This window comes from Rana temporaria, chromosome 9, assembly GCF_905171775.1.
Source record: "Rana temporaria chromosome 9, aRanTem1.1, whole genome shotgun sequence".
Classification (NCBI taxonomy): Eukaryota; Metazoa; Chordata; class Amphibia; order Anura; family Ranidae; genus Rana; species Rana temporaria.
Genome location: NC_053497.1, coordinates 70,299,744 through 70,323,299, shown reverse-complemented (window position 1 = coordinate 70,323,299; position 23,556 = coordinate 70,299,744). Strand labels below are relative to the sequence as shown.

The following is a 23,556-nucleotide window of genomic DNA, read 5'->3' as shown; positions in this document are numbered from 1 at the left end:
CCAGTGAAACACAGCAGTGAAAGCAGGGGGGTACACAGGTTTTGAGAGGTTCATTGAACCGTTGTGCATCCAGGACTAAAATAAACACTCCAGGACCTAAAAGACCCCTACCTCTCTCTGGATAGGTCACAATGGCAGCAGCTATAAAAAAAGGACAATCTAACCAGGAGAGTGGGTGCCCCCAAATAACAAGAGCGGCGAAAGATAAAGAGAAGGCCGCGCAGGCGGCAGCAGCAGCGGTAGCAGCAGCTAAACTGGAACAGTTTACACATACCTTAGTAAAATCACCTGGAAAAGCGGCACAGCACTCACAAACACAGGTTAAAAATCAAACAGGGGCAGCAACGGACAGGAAAAGTGGCGGACAAGGTTCATCAGCTCCCAAAGTAAAAAAAACCCTGTGGTGGAGCCCCAAGGGGGGGGCGTAATGGCATCGGCAAAAACTCTGGTAGAAGTTCCCTTAGCAAATATAGCAGATGACCCCAGGCGGGAGGAAGAGCCAACACTGAAGGAGATATTAAGCGCCGTAAATGCATGCAGGGGGTCACTGAATAATTTGACCAACCAGATACAAGAAATAAAGGAAGAATTAGGGATAATGGGCCAGGAACTACAAAAGACTGTACAGAGGATAACATCAGTAGAAGAGAGAGTGAGTCAAGTAGAGGATGAGGTGTATATTTTAAAACAACAGATGCAAGAATTAAAGGAACAAAATGGATGGCAGGCCTCTAAACTTGATGAAATTGAAAACAGGCTACGCAGAAATAATATTCGGGTGGTGGGCCTCCCGGAACACAGTGAGGGTACTGACCCCATAAAGTTTTTTGAAAAATGGTTCGGAGACATTTTTGGGGAAGATGCCTTTTCACCGCTCTTTGCGATAGAAAGGGCCCATAGAACTCCGTACAGAGCGCATTTCAAGGATGGACATCCTCGGCCCATATTCCTGAAATTTCTCAATTTTACTGATAAGGCAGCAGTGCTGCAAAAAGCAAGAGAGAAAGGGGACATTTTTCATAATGGCTCAAGGATATCATTATTTCCAGATTTTTCTCCAGAACTCAGTAAACGTAGGGCGGAGTTTACACCTATCAAACGTAACCTATTAAAGTACAAAATGAAATATGCACTATTATACCCAGCACGTCTAAGAATAATGACAGCAGAAGGCCCCCAGTTTTTTGATGCTCCAGGAAAAGCAGCACAGTGGCTGGAACAGAACAAAGTACAGGAACAATCTATGAGCTGATTGACTGGATAAAATGGAATAAGGGTTATATAATGGGAAGGTGGGGGGTGTGGGGGTTTGTTTTGTTTTTTTGTTTTTTTTCCCCTTTTTTTTTTTTTTCCGTTGTTTTGTTTTTTGATTTTATGGGGAATAACTGGGAACTGTCTCTTGAAAAACCTAGGAAGAGAATAAACAGAAAGACTAACCCACTTTAAACATATATTAAAAAGAGAAGGAAAGGGAGAAGAAAAGGAAGGGGGGGGGGGAAATTTCACATTTATAGATATAAAATGGGGTAGGGGGGTAGAGGGGAAGGGAAGTAAAGCAGCATATATTTATATATACACGTTAGCACGTGTGCACACTAAATTAGAAAACCCACCACTCCCCCCCCCTTCTCCCCGTCCCCCCTTTTTTTTTTGGGGGGGGCGAGGGCAGGGGAAGGATTCGCACGGGATCACGATAGATATGGATGGTAATGTAAGGGAAGGATGGAAGGGAGAGGTCACATGTATAGCCCCAAGGGTAGGCCTAGATAGGCAAGGTGGGAGGGGAGGAGGGGGGGAGGTGGGAGGGGGGGTTAAATTAAATTACATCATTGCACAAGCATCACGTTTTACTTATTTAGCACATTTGAATATACACTTAAATGCTTTTTTCTTTTTTTTCTCTTCCTGGGTAGTTTTAAAAAGGGTATACAATTTTTTTTGCCTTCTGATGTTAAGGGTCTGCTTTAGATTGATATCTTTGGTTGGGTATGAGACCTAAAATGATAAATATAGGCTCCTGGAATGTCCGGGGGATGGGGGACCCAGTGAAAAAAGCAGCAGTTTTCACTACCCTGGAGTGGTATGGGGTGGAGGTGATTTGTATTCAAGAGACCCATTTGACTAAAGAAACAAAGTTAAAATTGGTTAATAAAAGAAAATATCAAAGCCAGTACCACTCTGTCCACACTTCCTATTCTAGAGGAGTGAGCATAGTGGTAAAAACTGGCGTATCATTTGTATGCATGGAGGCAAAAATAGATGAATTGGGCCGCTATATTTTTTTGCACTGTTTGATAGAAAACGTACCATATGTATTGGCCAATATTTATATACCCCCTCCCTTCAAGATGGAGGTTTTATATAAATTGATGGAATTTGTGGTAAACAAAGTAAATATCCCGGTATTAGTGGTTGGAGACCTGAATAACGTGCTAAATAGAACGATGGATAGATTTCCACCGGGGGCGCGGAGCCTAGGGGAAGGAGAGGGGCATCTAAATCAATTTCTGAAAGAGGTTGGGTGGTGGGACATCTGGAGGGTGAAACACCCAGACCTGCGGCAGTATTCCTGTTTTTCAAGCACATATTCTACATTATCAAGAATAGATATGGCCCTGGGAAATGGTGCATGTTTACAAGTAGTTAGTAAAATATCATACTACCCAAGAGGGGTTTCTGATCACTCCCCTCTGGTGCTGTCACTGAGTACAGGGAAAAAATGTCCCCTAAGCAATTGGAAAATAAGTCCCTTCTGGCTAGAAGTGATGGGGAAGCCAGAAGAAATAACATCAAATTAAGGGAATTCCTGGACTTTAACACAGGGACGGCGCCAGAGGGAGTGGTGTGGGACGCCCTAAAGGCATTCCTCAGGGGCATACTGATCCAGCAGGTAGCTAAGATCAAGAGAAACTCAAGGGAATGGGAGGAGAAAATCAGGGAAGAGGTCCTAGAGGCTGAAAAGCAATATGTGGAAAATCCAACATCGTCTAAACAACAACTATGGTTGGAGAAGCAACAGGAATATAAGTTAGTGGTTAATAAGAAAGTTGAAAATAAGCGTCTATTTCAGGAACAGAGCGCTTTTTCGGAGGGGGAAAGTGTGGGCCATACTCTGGCCCTCTTAGCGAAAACTAATATGGCACCCTCTAATGTTCCAGCAGTTAGGATGGTAGGAGGTGGTATATCATCTGAAACATCTGTAATAGTGGATACGTTTGCAGCTTATTACAAAGATTTATATAGATCAAAACAGGGGGAAGCTAAAGGGCAGATGGAAGAATTCTTTAAAGGAATAGAAACCCCAGCTCTATCAGAGGAAGACAGAAATGCTATGGAATCCCCAATCACATTAATGGAACTACAACAGGCAGTCAAAGGACTCTCCAATCAAAAGTCCCCAGGGCCAGATGGCCTGCCAGCGGAGATTTATAAGCAATATGGTGAGGTGCTGCTCCCGGAACTACTAAAAACGTTGAACTGGGCGATAGAAGGAGGAAGGCTACCCCCCTCAATGATGGAAGCAATTATTATAGTGCTCCAGAAGGAAGGGAAGGATCAACTAGATACATCATCTTATAGACCTATATCTTTGCTCTGTTCAGATGTTAAAATATTGTCTAAGGTATTGGCAACAAGAATAAATAAATTCATTCAGAAATTAATACACCCAGACCAATCTGGATTTATTCCAAATCGGTCCACAAGTATAAACATAAGAAGGCTGTACCTAAACTTACAGACTCCAACGGAGAATGTGGGAGATAGATCTATTCTATCATTAGATGCCACCAAGGCCTTTGATAGTCTGGAGTGGGACTATCTCTGGCATGCTCTGGAGAAGTTCGGGTTTGGCCCATCTTTTATTAAATGGATAAAGCTATTGTATAATCTCCCAAGGGCCAAAATAAAAATAAATAATGAAGTTTCACAGTCGTTTGAACTGGAAAGGGGAACGAGACAGGGATGTCCATTGTCCCCCCTCCTCTTCGCCCTGGCAATTGAGCCTTTGGCGATTGCTATTAGAGCAAGACAGGAAATACAGGGGTTTCAGAGAGGAGCAGAGGAGGAAAAAGTCGCACTTTATGCGGACAATATCCTTCTTTTTCTAGGCAACTCTACAACCTCCCTCAAAACTGCAGTTCAAACAGTAGAAGCGTTCGGACGATTCTCGGGCCTAGTGATAAACTGGGAAAAGTCAACACTCTTGTTAGTGGACCCGGCAAGTAATAGGGATGGAATTGGAATAGGAATCCCTCAATTAAAAATTGGGGAGAAGATGGAGTATCTAGGCATTGTGGTAACACGTAACCCAGAACAATTTATAAATAATAACCTAGTGCCACTTCTGGGCAAATTCAAACGTAAAGCGGATATATGGGGACATTTGCCACTATCGGTGGCCGGCCGCAGTAATTTAATCAAAATGATATGGATGCCACAATTGCTCTATGTACTCCACAACTCCCCAGTATGGATTGACAACCGATGGTTTAAAAAGATAGAGACCCTCTTTAGGACCCTAATTTGGAAGAAGGGTAAAGCAAGGATCAGTCTCCGAACGTTGCAATTACCAACAAACAGAGGAGGGTTGGCGGTTCCACATCCTTATAGTTATTTTTTGGCGGCACAGTTACAGCATTTGGGGGGGTGCAGTATAGAGGGGGGAGGAAACGCAAGCGGGAAAATTATACTAAGAGGATCTCCCCATAGATCAGTAATAGAGACCTTAGAAGCCAACTCCTTCTCGGTGAAAAATCCAACAGTAAAACTGGTGGTGAGAATATGGCAAGCAGTAAAATTAGCTTTGGGTTATAAAGGATTAACAGAATATTCCCCACTATGGGATAACAATAATTTAAAAGAAATTTTGGCTATGGGGAAACTAAAAGAGTGGGAGAAACGGGGGATAACCAGAGTGGCACAATTGTATACAGGCTGCACATTAAAACTCTTTTCGGAGCTCAGTAGTGAATTTAGCATTCCAAACTCCATGTTTTTTACTTATTTACAGGTTAGACACGCACTACAAGCCCAATTTAAATTACAGCCGGTAAGCTGGCAAAAGCTCACGCATCTCCAAAGACTAATCAAGACGGGGGTTCTGAAAGGTCTTATCTCAGAATTATATGAACAGATCAGTGATCAGTTAATAGGAAAAGAGAAGTTGAGCAGGAACAAACAGAGATGGGAGGAGGATATTGGACCTTTAACGAACGACCAATGGGACAGGATACTGGAACTAGGGATAAGGGTCTCATTAGCCCCGTCACAACGGGTCTCCCATCTATTTCTCCTACATAGGGTCTATTATACCCCAAAGAAACTATATGGATTTGGATGGAAGCAGGATGATAAATGTCCCAGATGTCAAGATACAGGGGACCTCATCCACATGATGTGGAAATGCCCAAAGTTGCATAGGTATTGGGTTGGAATTCTGGACACTATAAATGCAACTTTCGGTATTACTCTGGAGCTTGAAGCTAGGGTCTGCCTATTAGGATGTATTGAGGAGAGAATGGGGCAGAGGGACACATTAGAAGCAGTCATAAGATGCCTGTTCCAGGCGAGGAAACTAATAGCACTAAAATGGCAAGCACAAAATCCACCCACAGTAGAGGAATGGTTTAATGTAATAAATAGCACAATTGGGAAGGAAAGGGGAACATGGATCAGAAGGGGTAACCTTAAAAAATTTAAAGCAATATGGGAACAGTGGTTACGTAAAATAGGTCGCTCACTTTAAATTAAGGGAAGATGGGTAATAATCTAAGGAAAAGAATAGAATCCAAAACGTGTAAGCACTTTAAAGTAAGATAGGAGGGAGGGAGGGAGGGAGGGGACGGGGGGGGGGGGGAATAGGATGAATGGACACTTTTAATGTTTGCAATTAATCTTCTGTATGCACATAAAATGCACTAAGAATGGAGAAAAAGAAAAGAAAAAACGGATTTGTAAATTTTTCTTTGTACTTGTATGGAAACAATAAAAAAAAAAGTATTGAAGTTAAAAAAAAGAAAATAGTGCTTAGTCATAGCTAAAAAATACAACAAATGATATCAAATATATAAACAACCTAATGAGACCATATGACTGAAGACCCAAGAAAACAGATGGTGTCTAATTGTCTAAGTAGTTGACAAACCAATAAGTGGATGGGAGTGTTATGTGAAAAAACCTTCTAATGAAAGAGAGAAAGTGTGTATACCTTCATGTACATACAAGGATTATATAAAAAATATATCTCTACAAAAAACGTATAGATGGTAAATGTTACACAGATGTAAAAACAACAAAACAAAAAGACAAAACCACCTATAGTTACATGATTGTGAATGTGTATGGGCCCCATGTGCCAGTGAAGAAATGTGTGATGTGTGTTGCAGCACGAGGACATAAAGGGCCAGATCCACAAAAGGGATACGCAGGCGTATCTGCTGATACGCCGTCGTATCCCTGTTTCTATCTATGCGGCTGATTCATAGAATCAGTTATGCATAGATATCCCTAAGATCCGACATGTGTAATTGTTTTACACTGTCGGATCTTAGGATGCAGTACCGCGGCCGCCGCTGGGGGCATTTCTCGTCGTAAACCAGCATCGGGTATGCAAATTAGCACTTACGGAGATCCACGAAGGTTTTTCCCTTCGTGAAGTGTTAGTTTGCCGTCGCAAAGATAGGGCTGCTTTTACAAAGTGTAAAGTTAGTACACCATGTAAAAGTATACCTGTCTTTCCCGCGTCGCTGTCAAATTTTTTTTTAAATATTTTTTTTTCCCGCCGCATCTCTTTTCTACCCGTCGCGATTCACAAAACTCTGCGCAACGTAACGTAACGCAAAGCACGTCGGGAGCATGCGCAGTACGTCCGGCGCGGGAGCGTGCCTAATTTAAATGGGACTCGCCCCATTTGAATTGGCCCTCCTTGCGCCGGACTGATTTAGGATACACCGCCGCAAATTTCCAGGTAAGTGCTTTGTGGATCGGGCACTAACTTGGGCAATTAACGGCGGTGTAACCTAAATAGAAAAAGTTACGTTGCGCCCGCTGTTTGTGGATCTGGCCCAAAGTTAATAAAGAGAAAATAATGAAAACTCTCGTACATGTGCAAGGCGTGCTGTACACTGAAATGAGAAAACATTGATTATACAGCTGGAAATGGACAAAGGTTGTGTATGTGTATCATAAGTAATTCAAACATTAGTGTGCTATATAACACAAATGTGAAATAAATGTGTACACCGTGTAAAATAAATAAGTGAAAAGTAAGGTGAGTCCTGCTAAGTGTATACTATAAACTGAAATGAAAAGTAAAGATAAATGTGAAAAATAAATAAATAAAAAATGCTTTGGTATATGTCAGGATACTGTTCAGGCATCATATGAATAAAGATGACATGCACAATAAACAGACATCACATCAAACCTGTCAAACAGGAGATATATATATATAAAAGGATGACTATATATATATATATATACATATGCATGTGTCAGGATACTGTGCAGGCAAAGAGGGAGGCGGGAAAATGACAAGGAGGGGTAGACAAAAGGGATAAATCCTCATAATGGGAAACATCTCATTCGAAATTCAACCCCGCCAGTAATCTAGTATGTAACATGAATGTCCAGTAAACCTCTCTGCCTGCACAGAATCCTGAACCTGTAACCCATCTAATGGGATTCTTAATGTGAAAATCCTATGTATATATTTTGATTTATATTTTTTTATTTTATTAGTTTTAGAGTAGTTGTATAGATAAGATGCGCATGGCTATACATGAAGTATACTAAAAATAGTGGTGTGATAGTATACATCTGTAAATAGACAATATGTGAATGGAGTAAATATATATAATATAATGAAGTAAACATACAAATGTGCAAAAAAGTGTGGTCATATGAAGATGAAGCTACAGTAAAAATATTTTATATATATGCACATATATATACACACGTGAATTTGTGTGTACGTATATATAGATGGTAATATCATTGTAAAAGATGAAAATAAAAGAGCAGAGATGTATGAAGTAATCAAAAACATATTATATGGATGTATAGATATAAGTAAATACAGTTATCAAAAATGATCTATACATGCACACACAAGCTAGATTAGACTAGACATGTGCACTGCCAAAAAATTCGTTTTTTTGGTTTATGTTATTTTCGTTTTTTTTATTTTTTCGTAAATTCGGGAAATTCGAAAAATTCTTTTTTTCCGTTTTTGTTTCATTCGTTTTTTTGCTTTTTCGTAAATTCGGGAAATTTTTACGGATTTCCGAAAAAGCAAAAAACTGAAAAAACGAATGAAACGAAAAAATAGGTTGAAACGAAAAAAAAAAAAACCGGAAATTCGGAAATTTACGAATTTTCGAAGTTTCGAATTTCGAATTTTTCAATTTTCGAAATTTCTAATTTTTGACATTTCGAATTTTTGAATTTTCGAATTTCGAATTTTTCAATTTTTGAATTTTCGAAATTTCGAAATTTCGTATTTTCGAAATTTCGTATTTTCGAAATTTCGTATTTTCGAAATTTCGTATTTTTAATTTTCGAATTTTTCAGTTTTCGAATTTTTTCATTTTTGAATTTCGAATTTTTCAATTTTCGAAATTTCGAAATACAAAAATATATTCGGAAATACGAAAATATTCGGAAATACGAAATTTCAAAATGCAAATTAGCACTTACGGAGATCCACGAAGGTTTTTCCCTTCGTGAAGTGTTAGTTTGCCGTCGCAAAGATAGGGCTGCTTTTACAAAGTGTAAAGTTAGTACACCATGTAAAAGTATACCTGTCTTTCCCGCGTCGCTGTCAATTTTTTTTTTAAATATTTTTTTTTCCCGCCGCATCTCTTTTCTACTTTTTTCATTTTTGAATTTCGAATTTTTCAATTTTCGAAATTTCGAAATACGAAAATATTCGGAAATACGAAAATATTCGGAAATACGAAAATATTCGGAAATACGAAATTTCTAAATTTCTAAAATGGAAAAATTGAAAAATTCGAAATTCAAAAATTGAAAAAAATCAAAAATCTAAATTTCGAAAATTGAAAAATTTGAAAATCGAAATCTCGAAAATTGAAAAATTCGAAAATAGAAATTTCGAAAATTGAAAAAATCGAAATTTGAAATTTCGAAAATTGAAAAATTCGAAAATCGAAATTTCGAAAATTTAATAATTCCAAAATGGAAAAATTCGAATTTTAGAATTTTTCAATTTTAGAATTTTAGAATTTTTCACCTTTCCAAGTTCGAATTTTTTGGAAATTTCGAAATTTGGAATTTTTCAATTTTAGAATTTTTCAATTTTCGAATTTTCGTATTTCCGGATTTCGAAAAATGAAATTAGAAATTCGAAATTCGAAAATTGAAAAAAATCGAAAATTAAAAAAAAAATCAAATTTCGAATTTTTCATTTTCCGAATTTTCGTATTTTTCCATTTTTGAAATTTTGAAATTTCGTATTTCCGAATTTTCGTATTTCCGAATATTTTCGTATTTCCGAAATTTCGTATTTCGAAAATTGAAAAACTCGAAAATCAAAAATTTGAAAACTGAAAAATGCGAAAATTGAAAAATTTGAAAACTGAAAAATTCTAAATACGAAACTTCGAAAATACGAAATTTCGAAAATTCGAAAATTAAAAAATTTGATAATTGAAAAATTCGAAAATTGAAAAATTGAAATTTCGAAAATTGAAAAATTCGAAAATCGAAATTTCAAAAATTGAAAAATTCGAAATTCGAAAATTGAAAAAATCGAAGTTCGAAAATAAAAAAATGTTTCAAATTTCGAATTTTTCAATTTTCGAATTTCTAATTTTTCAATTTTTGAATTTCGAATTTTGAAAATTCGAAAATAGAAAAATTTGAAAATTTAATTTTTTTTCCATTTTCGAAATTTTGAAATTTCGTATTTCCGAATTTTCTTATTCGTAGATCCATGTCCTGTCAGGAGAGAGAGGAGACCGATCTGTGTCCCTTGTACATAGGGACACAGCATCGGTCACACCCCCCTTCCCCCACAGTTAGAACACACCCAGGGAATACATTTAACCCCTTCCTCACCCCCTAGTGTTAACACCTTCACTGCCAGTCACATTTATACAGTAATCGGTGCATTTTTATAGCACTGATCGCAGTATAAATGTGAATGGCGCCAATAATGTGTCAAAAGTGTCCAATGTCTCCGCCATAACGTCGCAGTCCCAATAAAAATCGCAGATCGCCGCCATTTCTAGTAAAAAAAAATTATTAATAAAAATTAATAATAATTCTGTCCCCTATTTTGTAAGCGCTATAACTTTTGCGCAAACCAGTCTCTTATTGCGATTTTTTTTTTTTTACCAAAAATATGTAGAAGAATACGTATCGGCCTAAACTGAGAAAAAAAATGTTTTTTTTTTTTTTTAAAATGGGATATTTATTATAGTAACAAGTAAAAAATATTGACTTTTTTTCAAAATTGTCGCTCTTTTTTTTGTTTATAGCGCAAAAAATAAAAACCGCAGAGATGATCAAATACCACCAAAAGAAAGCACTATTTGTGGGCGAAAAAGGATGCCAATTTTGTTTGGGAGCCATGTCGCACGACCGCGCAATTGTCAGTTAAGCCGACGCAATGCCAGAAGCTGAAATTTCACCTGGTCAGGAAAGGGGTATACGTGCCCAGTAAGGAAGTGGTTAATATATGCTAGCACTACTAGTGTGGTACATTTAACTAATTTTATATTTGTTTAATAATATCTGTATTGTAATGTATAATAAACATTTATCAAATTTAGTAAGTCAGATTCGTAGGTTAGGTATTTGGCTCAACTAAAGGAAGGCACCAAGGGCAGTTGCCTTGTGTAAAGACTGGGACCAAAGTATCTTTAATGAATCTTAACAATTATTCTAAATATATTTTAAGTAGAATTGTGTGGTTTTGAGCAAGGTAAAAAATACAAAAGTGTATAGTAGTGGTGGGGAAAATGTTAAATTACCACCATACCTGTTGTTGCTTGCCCGGGTTTCCTGCTGTATTCTGAAGTTGCAGTGCTTGTGAATCCTGACTCTGATACTAAAGATTCTGTCATTCCAGAAAGAGCAGGTGATAAAGTAGAAAATGAGATGTTCGCTGTAATGGGGAAAAATAATGGTGAGGTGTTGACTTCCAGAGTACTGCTACTAGGCTGTGATGAAGAAGGCGTTTGAGTAGAAGCGGCTGTAGTAGATACACTAATAACTCCTTGTGTTGTTCTTTTAAAATCACTTGAAGTGCTAGATGCTGGGGTCTTTGTGGAGGTTGGGATGCCAGCTGGTGATCTTGTGCTCTTAGATGTCGTACTGTCAGTGGAGGAAGTTTCAGTAATCTTTGTAATTCCAACCTGGGTATCTGAAAATACATTTCACAATCATTTTTAATTTGTTTTTAAATATAATTGCCCATGATATACAGCATGAGAATAATATCATTTCTCCACTGACCTATCCTTGTGGAATATATTAAAGAGGAATTCTATCTTGCTCTGTGTAGTTTCCAAACAACAATCATTAAAGGCCAACAAATGGTAGTATCATTAATGCACACAGCTAAATGGAGCTTGTAGGAAACCCTACTGAGGGAATCACGGAGGTTGCCACTGCTGAAATCGTCTTCTGGAAATGCTAGTTGCCTGCCTATCATGCCAATATGATGGGTTTGATGCTGAGTCACCAAGCCAGAACAAGAATTTGCCATGAAGCAGGGGAGGACAGAGGTTCATATAGACACTGTTTGCCAGATTATCTCAGGGTAAATATTAGTGATCAGACAAGGTTCCCCAACCCCATTGAATTCTATTATTTCTATAATGTTCTATAATGTTTCAATAGTGTTGACAAAAATGTAGAACATTTGCTAAATCAAACTGAAATCAGTCAGATTGGTTGATCATTATCTCATAGCTACCTACCTTTTATACTTGACATACACAAGGTAATATTAACTACTTGCCGACGGCGGCAGGTCGGCTCCCCTGTGCGAAAGCACGTAGCTCTACATCACCTTGCAAATCGGCCACTAGGGGCACGCGCCCCCCTCTCGTCCCTGATCTCGACGCTTGTGCCTGGCGGGTGTGTTCCCCGCCGGCCACCCACGATCGCCTGTTACAGAGCGAGGACCGGGAGCTTTGTGTGTAAACACACAGCTCCCGGTCCTGTCAGGGGGAGAATTTCCCCATGTTAGTACACCCCCCTCTACAGTTAGTACACACCCAGGGAACATACTTAACCCCTTCCCCGCCCCCCAGTGTTAACCCCTTCCCTGCCAGTGGCATTTTTATAGTAGTCCAATGCATTTTTATAGCACTGATCACTATAAAAATGCCAATGGTCCCAAAAACAGAGAAATTACTTTCTTTGATGGGGACTCAAAACCTAACAGAGATTCTTACCCTTCCCTGCTATGTCCAAAACTAAATGAAAAACTTTGCCTTTAAGATACACTTTAATGGTCTATGTGAGCTTACTAAAATACAGACAGTGCTAAAGAACACATTCAAGATTTCAAAAGGTTTAAACTATTACTATCATTTGGACTATCCATAAATTTCACAAATTAAATACCAGCCCGGCCACTATGTGCTTTAAAAATGTAACAAGGGTTATCTCTGAGAATTGCGTCCAGTCTCAGACATATGTCCTTAACCCCCATAGTAGTCCCGTGGTGTGTGGCTACATGAAAACAGCAGTGGTCACTGTCAGCCTGCCATTTATTGAGTGGCTGCTGCTATTCACATGCATGTGTGATTCCAACGGCAAGAATTCACTGATTCTTGCCATTGGAATCCGGTGGATGCAGCTAAGCATGCGCGTAAAGACGTCCTATCTGCCCTCAGAGCAGCTCACTTGCACACCTGTCAAATTAGAATGAGCGTCTGTGTTCATACAGCTGCTGCATCCCCATGGACTTAGACTATTTTACCAAAAGTATTGGGACGCCTGCCTTTACACGTACATGAATTTTAATGGCATCCCAGTCTTAGTCCGTAGGGTTAAAAATTAAGTTGGTCCACCCTTTGCAGCTATAATAGCTTAAACTCTTCTAGGAAGGCTGTCCACAAGGTTTAGGGTCTATGTGAATGTTGGACCATTCCTCCAGAAGCGCATTTGTGAGGTCAGGCACTGATGTGGACAAGAGGGCCTGACTTGCAGTCTCCGCTTTAATTCTTTCCAAAGGTGTTCTATCAGGTTGAGGTCAGGACTCTGTGCAGGCCAGTTAAGTTCCTCCACCCTAAACTCACTCATTCATGTCTTTATGGACCTTGTTTTGTGCACTGGTGTGCAGTCATGTTGGAACAGGAAGGGCCCATTCCCCAAACTGTTCCCACAATGTTGGGACTGGGAGCAGAAATTGTCCAAAATGTCTTGGTATGCTGGTGCCTTAAGAGTTCCCTTCACTGGAACTAAGAGGCCAAGCCCAACACATGAAACCCAATCCTACACCATAAACCCCCCTACACCAACTGATTTGGACCAGTGCACAAAGCAAGGTCCATAAAGGCGTGAATGAGCGAGTTTGGGGTGGAGAAACTTGACTGGCCTGCACAGAGTCCTGACCTCAACCTAATAAAACACTTTTGGACTGAATTAAAGCGGAGACTGTGAGCCAGGCCTTCTCACCCACATCAGTACCTGACCTCACACTCTTCTAAACCTTGTGGACCGTCTTCCCAGAAGCGTTTAAACTGTTATAGCTGCAAAGGGTGGGCCAACTAAATATTGAACCCTATGGACTTGGACTGGGATGCCATTAAAGTTCATGTGTGTGTGTAAAAGCGGCCATCCCAATACTTTTGGTAATATAGTGTATATAGACTGCCTGCATGCAGCACTTGGTGGCTCTGGATGCATAAACACACTGTCCATTCATGGAGTACAGGCCTCAACTGCATGTTTAAAGAGGAACTGTAATGGGCAGTAATGAATATGAAACATTCAGTAGCAGATACTGGAATCTGATTGGTTGATATGGGTTACCACATCACACATTGTTGCACATCAACATTGCTAACGCATATATAGTCAACAGGTCTGTGTATGTTCAATATCCCAGGCTCTTGCCAGATTTATTAACCCATATACAAATTAATGGGTCCAATAGAGTGTTTCTTCCCCAAACTGTCTCCATGTCTTTTCTAGTTGTTTTCTGCATACATCCTAACACCTACCCAAAAATAAAAAAATAAAGTAGCACCCCAAATCACGTGCAAAATATTCTCTCAAAATATGCTCAAATGTGTCAACCCACAAAACACAGTGGTGTGCTAAATCTTGCCAGCCTCCTCAAACAATTATTTTATACAAAACAAAAACAAAAATGCTAAAATATGCTCACACCAATAATTAATTATGTGTTAATAATATTTTGTGCTCACATTAATTAGTGCTCAAATGAACTTCTTCACACTTGCCTGCAATACCAGCTATCTTAGGGGGCATGTCTGGTAAGGTATTTTGTGCATTGGGGAAGGATTACATTGACGAGAAGGAGCAAGGGAGAGTCGGTTTTGCACCAATTTGAGCACTAATTAATGTAAGCACAAATAAACATAATTAATTATTGGTGTGAGCATATTACACTATTGCTGGTTTTGTTTTGTGTAAACCATGGGTGCCCAACCAGTGGTCCGAGGGCCACATGTGGCCCGCAGAGCCCTCTGATGTGACCCACGAAACTCCTGCACTGGGATGGCTGGTTGGCAAGCCCAGATCACCGATCCGTCATCCCAGAGCATCAGTGTTGTGAATGAAGCTGGTGGTAGAGAAAGCAAGTGACTGTGGAGCAGAGCCGCATAAGCCGATGCTTCCTGTACAACACCGGCTCCTGTCACAGGTGGAGTGATACCAAATATGGGCATATCTGTTCCTGAGTGGTTACTGGGCTGCTTTCAAACTGATCCACAGGTGCACCGCCTACCTCCAATCCACTACAAAAAGAAAAACAGAACGGGATCCATCCCCTTCCGCCTGGGTGGACCGAATCGAAGGACCCATAGAGTAGAGTGGGCTGTGTCCGTGTCTGCTCTCAAAATGCAGAGCGGACACAGATCTGTCATCCGCCTGTTCCACTCATTGTGGCCCGCGACTGGTTACCAAGTCACTTGAGTGGCCCTTGCACTTCAAAAGGTTGGGCATCCCTGGTGTAAACTAACTGTTCGAGGAGACTGGCAAGATATAGAGGAGCATCTTTGGAACACTATCCCCCCCCCCCCACTGATACCAAGGAAGGGGCACCATTTCTCCCATTGCCACCAAAGATGGGGAACTATTCCTCCCCTAGGAAAATATGGCACAGTTTACTCCCACTGACACCAGGACATTCTCTACTCCCAATGGCCACAGTCTGGCCCCCCTAAAGTTTGAATGACAGTAAACAGGCCCTTTTTTTAGAACATTTGGAGGCCCCTGCTTTACACCCTGCTCTTACCTGTAATTGAAGGAGGAGATGGTTTGGCGGCAGATGATCTCCCACTGGAGTCAGTAGTAGTGACTTGTAATGACCCTGAACTTGTTGTCACATATGGAGGTATAGTTGCAAGTGTACTTGAAGTTGTCAATTGCTGTGCAGTTGTATGTTTTACCCATGATGAGGTTGTCACAGTGGGTGGTGTTGTTGCTGAGGGATGAATGGGATGGGATGAAGATATGTTTGCAGTTGTAGAAACATTGCTCCTGGTTGGTAAGATGATACTTGAATTCACTACTGGATTATTTTCAGAGAAGGACTCTGCTGTAGAGGATTGTGTAGAGTTGTCTGACAGTCCAGGCTGATCTGTAGCCTGAGATTCTGGTGGCTTCACTGATATGGAAGTTGTTCCCATCTTTGTTACTGTTGTGGAGTCAAGTTCAGGTGCAGGTGTTAATTTAGACGTACTTGTCGTGGCAGCATTCAAGGTCTCAGTGGATGACAAGTTAGGGTCTAGTGGTGTTGTGCTAGTGGATGGTGGTAAAGCTGAAAAATACAGTATATTTTATAAGAAAAGTTTTCATTTCCATCATAACATATGATGATAACATCTACGCCCTACTGTAAACCCTCATTTACATTCATTTACATTTACATTCAAACATCTCCTTAATATTGGTATGATTGACAAATGTGGAATGACAATTTTATGATGTTAATCATTGTCCACAGGGCTTTTTTTCAGGGGGAACTTGGGGGAACTCGGTTCCACCACCTCTGGCTCAGACCCTTTGGTGCCTGCTCACCACAATCACTTGTAAACACAGAAGTCTGGTTTTTGTGTTTACAAGTGACAGCTCTGCACTCTGTGTGTAACCCACTGAACTCTGCACCCTTTAAGACCCTCCTACTGTTTGTGAAATATGACCGGGGTCGTGGTTGGGTTCCTGCACCTATTGTCTGAGAAAAAAAAGCTCTGATTGTCCACAAGATTCTGTTAAGGCTCTCTCTAATATCAAGATCCTCATTAAAGGGGTTGTAAAGGTTCATGTTTTTTCACCTTAATGCATCCTATGCATTAAGGTGAAAAAACATCTGACAGTTACGCCCCCCCCCCAGCCCCCCGTTTTACTTACCTGAGCCCGTTCACCTGCTGCGCTCGCCCCAGCGCCTAGTGATACAGTGAGCATCTATGGCCACCGGCTGTACCATGGGGGAGCGCCCGCAAGAACTAAACCCTATGGTAGAGAGCTCCCATGAAGGGGGTTGTTTCTTGCGGGGAGGAGCCGAGACAGCCACTGAGGGACCCCAGAAGACCAGATTCGAAGCCACTCTGTGCAAAACGAGCTGCACTGTGGAGGTAACTAAGTATAACATGTTTGTTATTTAAAAAAAAAAAATTATCCTTTACAACCCCTTTAATACTGCTATTTTATGTACTTTATCCAATAAAGAAATGCAAAGAGGCACAATGATAAGTAAAATGCAGGAATTGACAACAACCGATCAGAAATCTTCTTTTAGCTGACATGTCTTCAGTAATCTAGGATTTAATTGGTTGCTACAAATGTCTGAAATCTGTTGTTACTGCCCCCAGCCACCCATGTGAAGAAGGCATTAGTGATAAAGTTAGAGTTTATAAGATATACAGTCAAAGAATTAGTTTGATACCAACTTTATTTATTTTTTCAATTGATAAGAAATAACAAGGAAAGCAATACAGCAGCAAAGGTACAGCTTTATTTCCACCACATATGGACAAAATAAATTGGGTACGTATTCTGAGTATAACAAACTCAGTTGGAGTTAATACACACTTTCACCACCTCAATACCAGCATTTTACACCCCTTTCTTTGCAAAGCCAGTTTTTACTGCAATGATAGTTTGACAAGTCCACAGTCATGCAACACTGTACCAAAATTCATTTTATATACATTGTTTTTAACAGATAGAGCTTTTTTGGCAGTATTTAATGACCACTGTGATTTTATTACTATATGAATCACAAAGGACTAAACATTTTTAAGTCATATAAAAAAAAAATGCCAGGACATCACACACACCCTAAAATTATCAGTTTATTTAAAAAATGAACACCACAAGGCTTATTTTTTGCCATATTTTTTGGAAATGAAGAAGCATGCTGGTGTTGATTAGGGCTGTGATGCCGCGTACAGACGGTCGTTTTTTGTGATGGAAAAAAAACAACGTTTTTGAAACTTCATTTTAAAAAATGACGTAGCATACACACCATCGTTTTTTCAAAATGCTCTAGCAAAGCGCGGTTACGTTCAGCACGTACGACGGCACTCTGTTCCATTCAAGCTCGCTTCATAACTTGCTTCTGAGCATGAGCGGGTTTAAAAACGTTGTTTTAAACGTCGTTTTGCCCACACACTATCATTTTAAATGACACAAAAAATTCAAGCATGTTCGAATTTTTTTTTTGTCGTTTTTCAGAAGACATAAAACAACGTTTTCCCCACACACGGTCATTTTAAATGACGTTTTCAAAATTGTTGTTTTTTTTCATCACAAAAAACGACCGCATGTACGTGGCATCAGCCTTAAAAAGTCATGACTGAAGCCAAGTGCATTTTTTCCATTACTGGTGGAAACAAAATTTCATAAAGGAAGAAATTACATCGTGTGCAATGGCTGGACAGAGGGTCAAAGGCCATTTCAAAACAGCTTCCTCTTCACACTGCTCATGTGCAGCAATGCACTTTGATCACTGTGTCACCGGAGCAGGCAGCCAAAGTTCTCCAGTATTTGCTGTTTTTTTATTACCAAAGAAATGTAGCAGAATACATTTTGGCCTAAATTTACTAAGAAATAATTTGCTAAATTTTATAGCAGAAACCAAGTGAAGCAGGTTCTATTTATTTATTCACAGGTTCCATGCAATCCTGTGTATGGATTGCATGGGTTGTTACCAATATGTGGTGAAAATTTCATGTCAATAGCACCTTTATATACAGTATATATAATATATATTTACCTAGAAAAACGTTGACATGTTCAGTACTTATTTCACCCACTGTATATAAACGTTAACAAAAATATATGCTAAAACATAGCACCCTGAGATGGCGGTTTCCATTTTTACACCTGCAACTAATACTGAGTTTTGTGTTTAAAAATATACCTGTATTTATACTGATTGTACACAGCAGGTGGAGAATGTGGAAGACACCCAATACATTTAACAGTCACAAACTACTTATTCTTCAGGAGAGTGGTAGGGGTGTCTAAAAAATAGAATTTTACATTAAAATATATATACAGGACCAAAGTACAATCTCATATAGTGTATACATCTCATCTATTGTATATATGCCATATTAATGTTAACATTAACTGAAAATACCGTATTTATCGGCGTATATCGCGCACTATTTTCCCCTTAAAATAAGGGGAAAATCGTGGGTGTGCGATATACGCCGATAGCCGCTTCCCGCGCTCAGTTTGAAATCCTGCGCGACATATACCGAGTGCAGTACACTCGGGTACATTCGGCCAGGCTCGGCTTCGCTCGTGCTCACGCATAAACGTCACAGAGCGTGAGCGCGAGCTAAGCCGAGCCTTGCCGAATGTACCCGAGTGTACTGCACTCGGTATATGTCGGCGGAGGCGTTCGAACTGAGTGCGGGAAGCGGGGACTCGACGTGAGGCGCGCGCTGGAGAAGCCAGGAGGACACCATCGAGGCCGCAGACGGACGCCGGACCGGACGATGGACGCTGGGAAGACACCAAAACTGTAAGTAATAAAATCATATAAAACTTTTTTTACAGGAATATCGGGGGCAACATTAGGGGTGCGCGGTATACGCGGGAGCGCGTTATACCGCGATAAATACGGTACATACCTCCCAACAGGGCTGCCATCAGGGGGGTACAGGCATTACACCTGTAAGGGGACTGATGGTCCCCAGGGGCCCGGTGACCCCCCTAATTTTTTTGTCTGACCCCCCCTTTTTTTTTTTCGTTTGACTTTAGCAACTCACGGCAGGAGAGAGAAAAGAAGACATGAGTTGACTTTGTATTGTTCGTCAGAACCAACCCCATCCCTCCCCCCCATCCCGCTTATCATCTCGCGGCAGGAGAGAGGAGCCCCCCCCCCCGGTTCTCTGCTCCAGGGGGGCCCTGTCTAAAGCTGTGTAAGGGGCCCCAAAATTTGTGATGGCTGTCCTGCCTACCAACATTTTGAGATAAGAATGAGGGACACCTACTAACAAACGTATGGAGGCATGAGACACGCCCCCTGTCACACACCCTTAAAGGAGAATTAACTCCAAACAAAGGTTAATTAAATCCACAAGTGCCTGTTTTACCACTACTATTCCTTTTTATTGGCTTTTAAAATGTACAAATGCAGCAATTTAGAAATTGGATGAAAGGTTTAGCACTGGGAAACACTTTTTGAAAGATAAAAAGTGCATTTTATATACAACTATATAGATCAGACCAACATGAGGGAAAAATGAGGGGGAAAGAGGGACTTTGTTCCAAATCAGGGACAGTCCCTCGAAATCAGGGACAGTTGGGAGCTATAGTATATATGAGATTGGTCCTGTGAATATATTTTAGTGTATAATTCTACCTTTTAGACACTCCTACCATTCTACTGAAGAATCGGAAATTTGATACTGAGAAATTCACATCCAGAGGGATACAGGGGTGCATTTTTCCATGTAACGGTATCAGTTAGGCCTCATGCACACTAAGGGGTTGATTTACTAAAGGCAGATACATTGTGCACTTTGCAAGTTCAGTTGGCCCAGAGCTTAGCAAATGAGCAGAAGGTCTGCTAGATTCCATCATCCAATTATGTGCAAGCAAAAATACAGTTTTTTTTTATTTTCCTTGCACGTGATTGGGTATTGTTTGCAAAGCGAAGCCTTACCTCATTTACTAAGCTTTGGAGCAACTACAGTGCTGGATCATGCACCTTCCACCTAGTGTCTATGAAGTCTTCTGGGTTGATTTACTAAAGGCAAATCCACTCTGCACTACAAAAAGGTGCACTTAGAAGTGCAGTCGCTGTAAATCTGTGGGAAAGATCTGAAATGAGGGGAATCTCCGCTGATTTCATCATCCAACCATGTAGAAGCAGAAATTTTGTTTTTGATTTTCCTTGCATGTCCCCCCTCAGATCTACAGCGACTGCACTTCCAAGTGTACTTGCCGTGCACTTGTAGTGCAAAGTGGATTTGCCTTTGGTAAATAACCCCCATTGTTTCCATTTTTCATCTCTCTGAGGGTTGATACTGGGAACAAAAAGGTAGCTAAAATAACAAAGTAACTTGAGCAATAAAGAAATAATTTAGGGAATGGTAGGTTATACTTACTGGTTGTTGTTTCAAAAGTTGTTGCTTTGGTGGAGGATGGTATATCTGTTACTTTGGCTGAAGCTGAAAATGAAATACATGGGGGGTTATTTATGAAAGGCAAATCCACTTTGCACTACAAGTGCGCTGCAAGGAGTGTAATAAAGGGTCTCCTGATGGGAGTAAAGGGCCCCGGGATCAGTGGGAAGGGTCCCCGTCGGGGGTCGGGAGGGCCCGTCATGATTTCTTGCACTGGGGCCCTGAAGGTTCTAGTTACGCCTCTGGTAATAGGAATCCAATAGATGTTATTTTTGTAACGCTACCTCCATAGGAGACACTAGATAATGCCTGTCTCCTGTTGCTGCCCTGACTTTGCAAGCTCCTCAACCCTTCTGACACTCTGGTTCAGACATGTTTAGACAAAGCAGTGTTTACCAAACCAATTACTGAGAATACCAGGCAGAGGCTTAACTAGAACCTTTAGGGCCCCGGTGCAAGTAGTACCACCCTTCCATCCGACCCCCAGGCTTATAATTTAGGGAGGGCGTCCATGGACTTCCTCCCAGAACCCTGTTTCCTGCATGCCCCCTGGAACATGCATCCAGCGCAATCACAGCAGCCCTTTACCATGTGATCAGCTGATCACATGTAAATAGACTTGCTGGTTATCAGCAACCCTTTCCTCCCATGCTGTGTCTGTGTGGGGAAAAGAGAGCCGTTAACTAGCAAGAGTTAGTAAATTGTTTATACTGATCAACCTATCAGTGCCACCTATCAGTACTGTATTTCAGTGCCGCCTATCAGTGCCCATTAATTCTGCCTAGCAGTGCCTATCAATTGTGCCCATCAGTGCCACCTATCAGTGCTCATTAAAGCGGAGCTCCACCCTAAAGTGGAACTCCAGCTGATTGGAACCCTCCCCCCCACCGATGTCACATTTGACACCTTTCAGGGGGGAGGGGGGTGCAGATACCTGTCTAAAGACAGGTATTTGCACCCACTTCTGGCCACAGTCTGCGGGCAGACTGCGGGCAGGACGTCACCCCTGTCCCCCCTCCCATTGTGCTTTGGGAACACTCGGCTCCCAGAGCACAGTGGGAGCCAATCAGCAGGCGCAGCGCAACTCGCGCATGCGCCATAGGGTACCGGGCAGTGAAGTCGGAGCGCTTCACTTCCTGGTTCCCTCACCGAGGGTGGCGGTGGGGCAGCAGAGTGACGAGCGATCGCTCGTCCTCTGCTGCGGACGGCGCTGGACTCCAGGACAGGTAAGTGTGCCGATATTAAAAGTCAGCAGCTGCAGAATTTGTAGCTGCTGACTTTTAATATTTTTTTTTTTCCGCAGACATCATCTTTAATGCAGCCTATCAGTGCTGCACTTCAGTGCTGCCTACCAGTGCCAATTAATTCCACCAATCAGTGTACATGAATTACACCTATCAGTGACCATCAATGCTGCCTATCAGTGCCCTTCCATGCCACCCTATCAGTGCCCATTAGAACCTCCTATCAGCGCTCATCGATCAATGACACCTACCTCCACAGAAGTTCTCTGAGCAGAGAGCGTGTCTTTCATACAGCTCATAGCCGACTGACAGTTCTCCCTCTCTCTTGCACGATCTGTTCTGTCTCCAACCCCCCTTCTTGTGTGTACTGTGGGAAGTATGAGCTTGTTGGGTTCACACTTGACTTCCCACAGCACACACGAGGAGGTGAGTTTGGAGACGGAGCAGATCGTGCGAAAGAGGAGAGAGGGAGAACTGTCAGTCAATGTCGGCTCTGAGCTGTATGAAAGACACGCTCTCCACTCAGAGACCTGCGATTAACAACCCTGCTGGGGCCCCCTGACAGTGACAGAATTCCAGGGCCCAGTGGCAATTGCGAATCGATTCCATGGAATGGAATGCTTTAGATTGAAAATTCAATGCCAGAGTTACAATTTAAATCATCCCACTGTATGTCACTTGGCTGCCACAGCCTTGGGATTACCTGAAAACTGAGCATCCTCAACAAGAATTCACAATTTTTTATAAAAAGACACTACTTACCGCAACGCAACTTATCATCGATTTCTGGTCTATTAAATTTCCACAACTCTTTTGTCCAGCTGAGAAGATTTCCTTCAGAGCAGTCATACAGCTCATTATGTGATCTTGAATAATTCCACATCTGGAAGTTGTATAATTCTCCAGCAAAGGTTGAACTGGTTATAATGCTGATCTCGCCTGCCTCCCTTAAATGGTTACAACCTAACACCAGACTTCCTCCGCCTTTCAGTGGATCATTACTAGTCATATTCATAGTAAAGACACTTATCCCATTCACATATACCTCCAGCTGTCCTGTGATGCTCTTCCGGGTTAAACATATAGTATACCAAGTTTCTATTTCCAGATCCAGCTTAAAGTGATAATGGTCTCCCAGGTGAAAGATTCGAAAGATATTGTCACCCAAGAAACCCAAGGCAAGTTCAGCTGGCCCTACGCCATCTTCTACACAGTATGAGAATACAGTCCAGGCAGCTTTGTTTGTGCAATTAAGATCTAGGCACACAGTAAAATCTATCAATGGAGGAATATTTGTATCTTGCAATTGTCCTATATTTTTGTCTGACCGAATTTTTGCTTTTTCGTTTGGAAGTAGATTTTTATCTGAAAATATAAAAAAAAAGAAAAAGATGTATAGAGGACATTGACATTTACTCTAAAAACCAACACCACACCTCTCACCGTCTTATAATCTGCTGTTTATGTTCATACAGGGGTAGAGGCCATTTTATACCTGT

General features: G+C 40.9%; 1 protein-coding gene across 1 annotated transcript in view; it reads right to left on the bottom strand.

The window, feature by feature from the left end:
* ADGRG4 (adhesion G protein-coupled receptor G4) overlaps positions 1–23,556 on the bottom strand; it is a 130,654-nt gene that overhangs the window by 66,899 nt on the left and 40,199 nt on the right. The window contains exons 5-8 of the mRNA XM_040323753.1: positions 22,820–23,422; positions 20,796–20,858; positions 15,464–15,988; positions 11,006–11,389 (exon numbers count right to left, since the gene is read on the bottom strand). Coding sequence (XP_040179687.1) covers positions 11,006–11,389; positions 15,464–15,988; positions 20,796–20,858; positions 22,820–23,422 — 1,575 coding nt within the window. The remainder of the gene's footprint in view (positions 1–11,005; positions 11,390–15,463; positions 15,989–20,795; positions 20,859–22,819; positions 23,423–23,556) is intronic.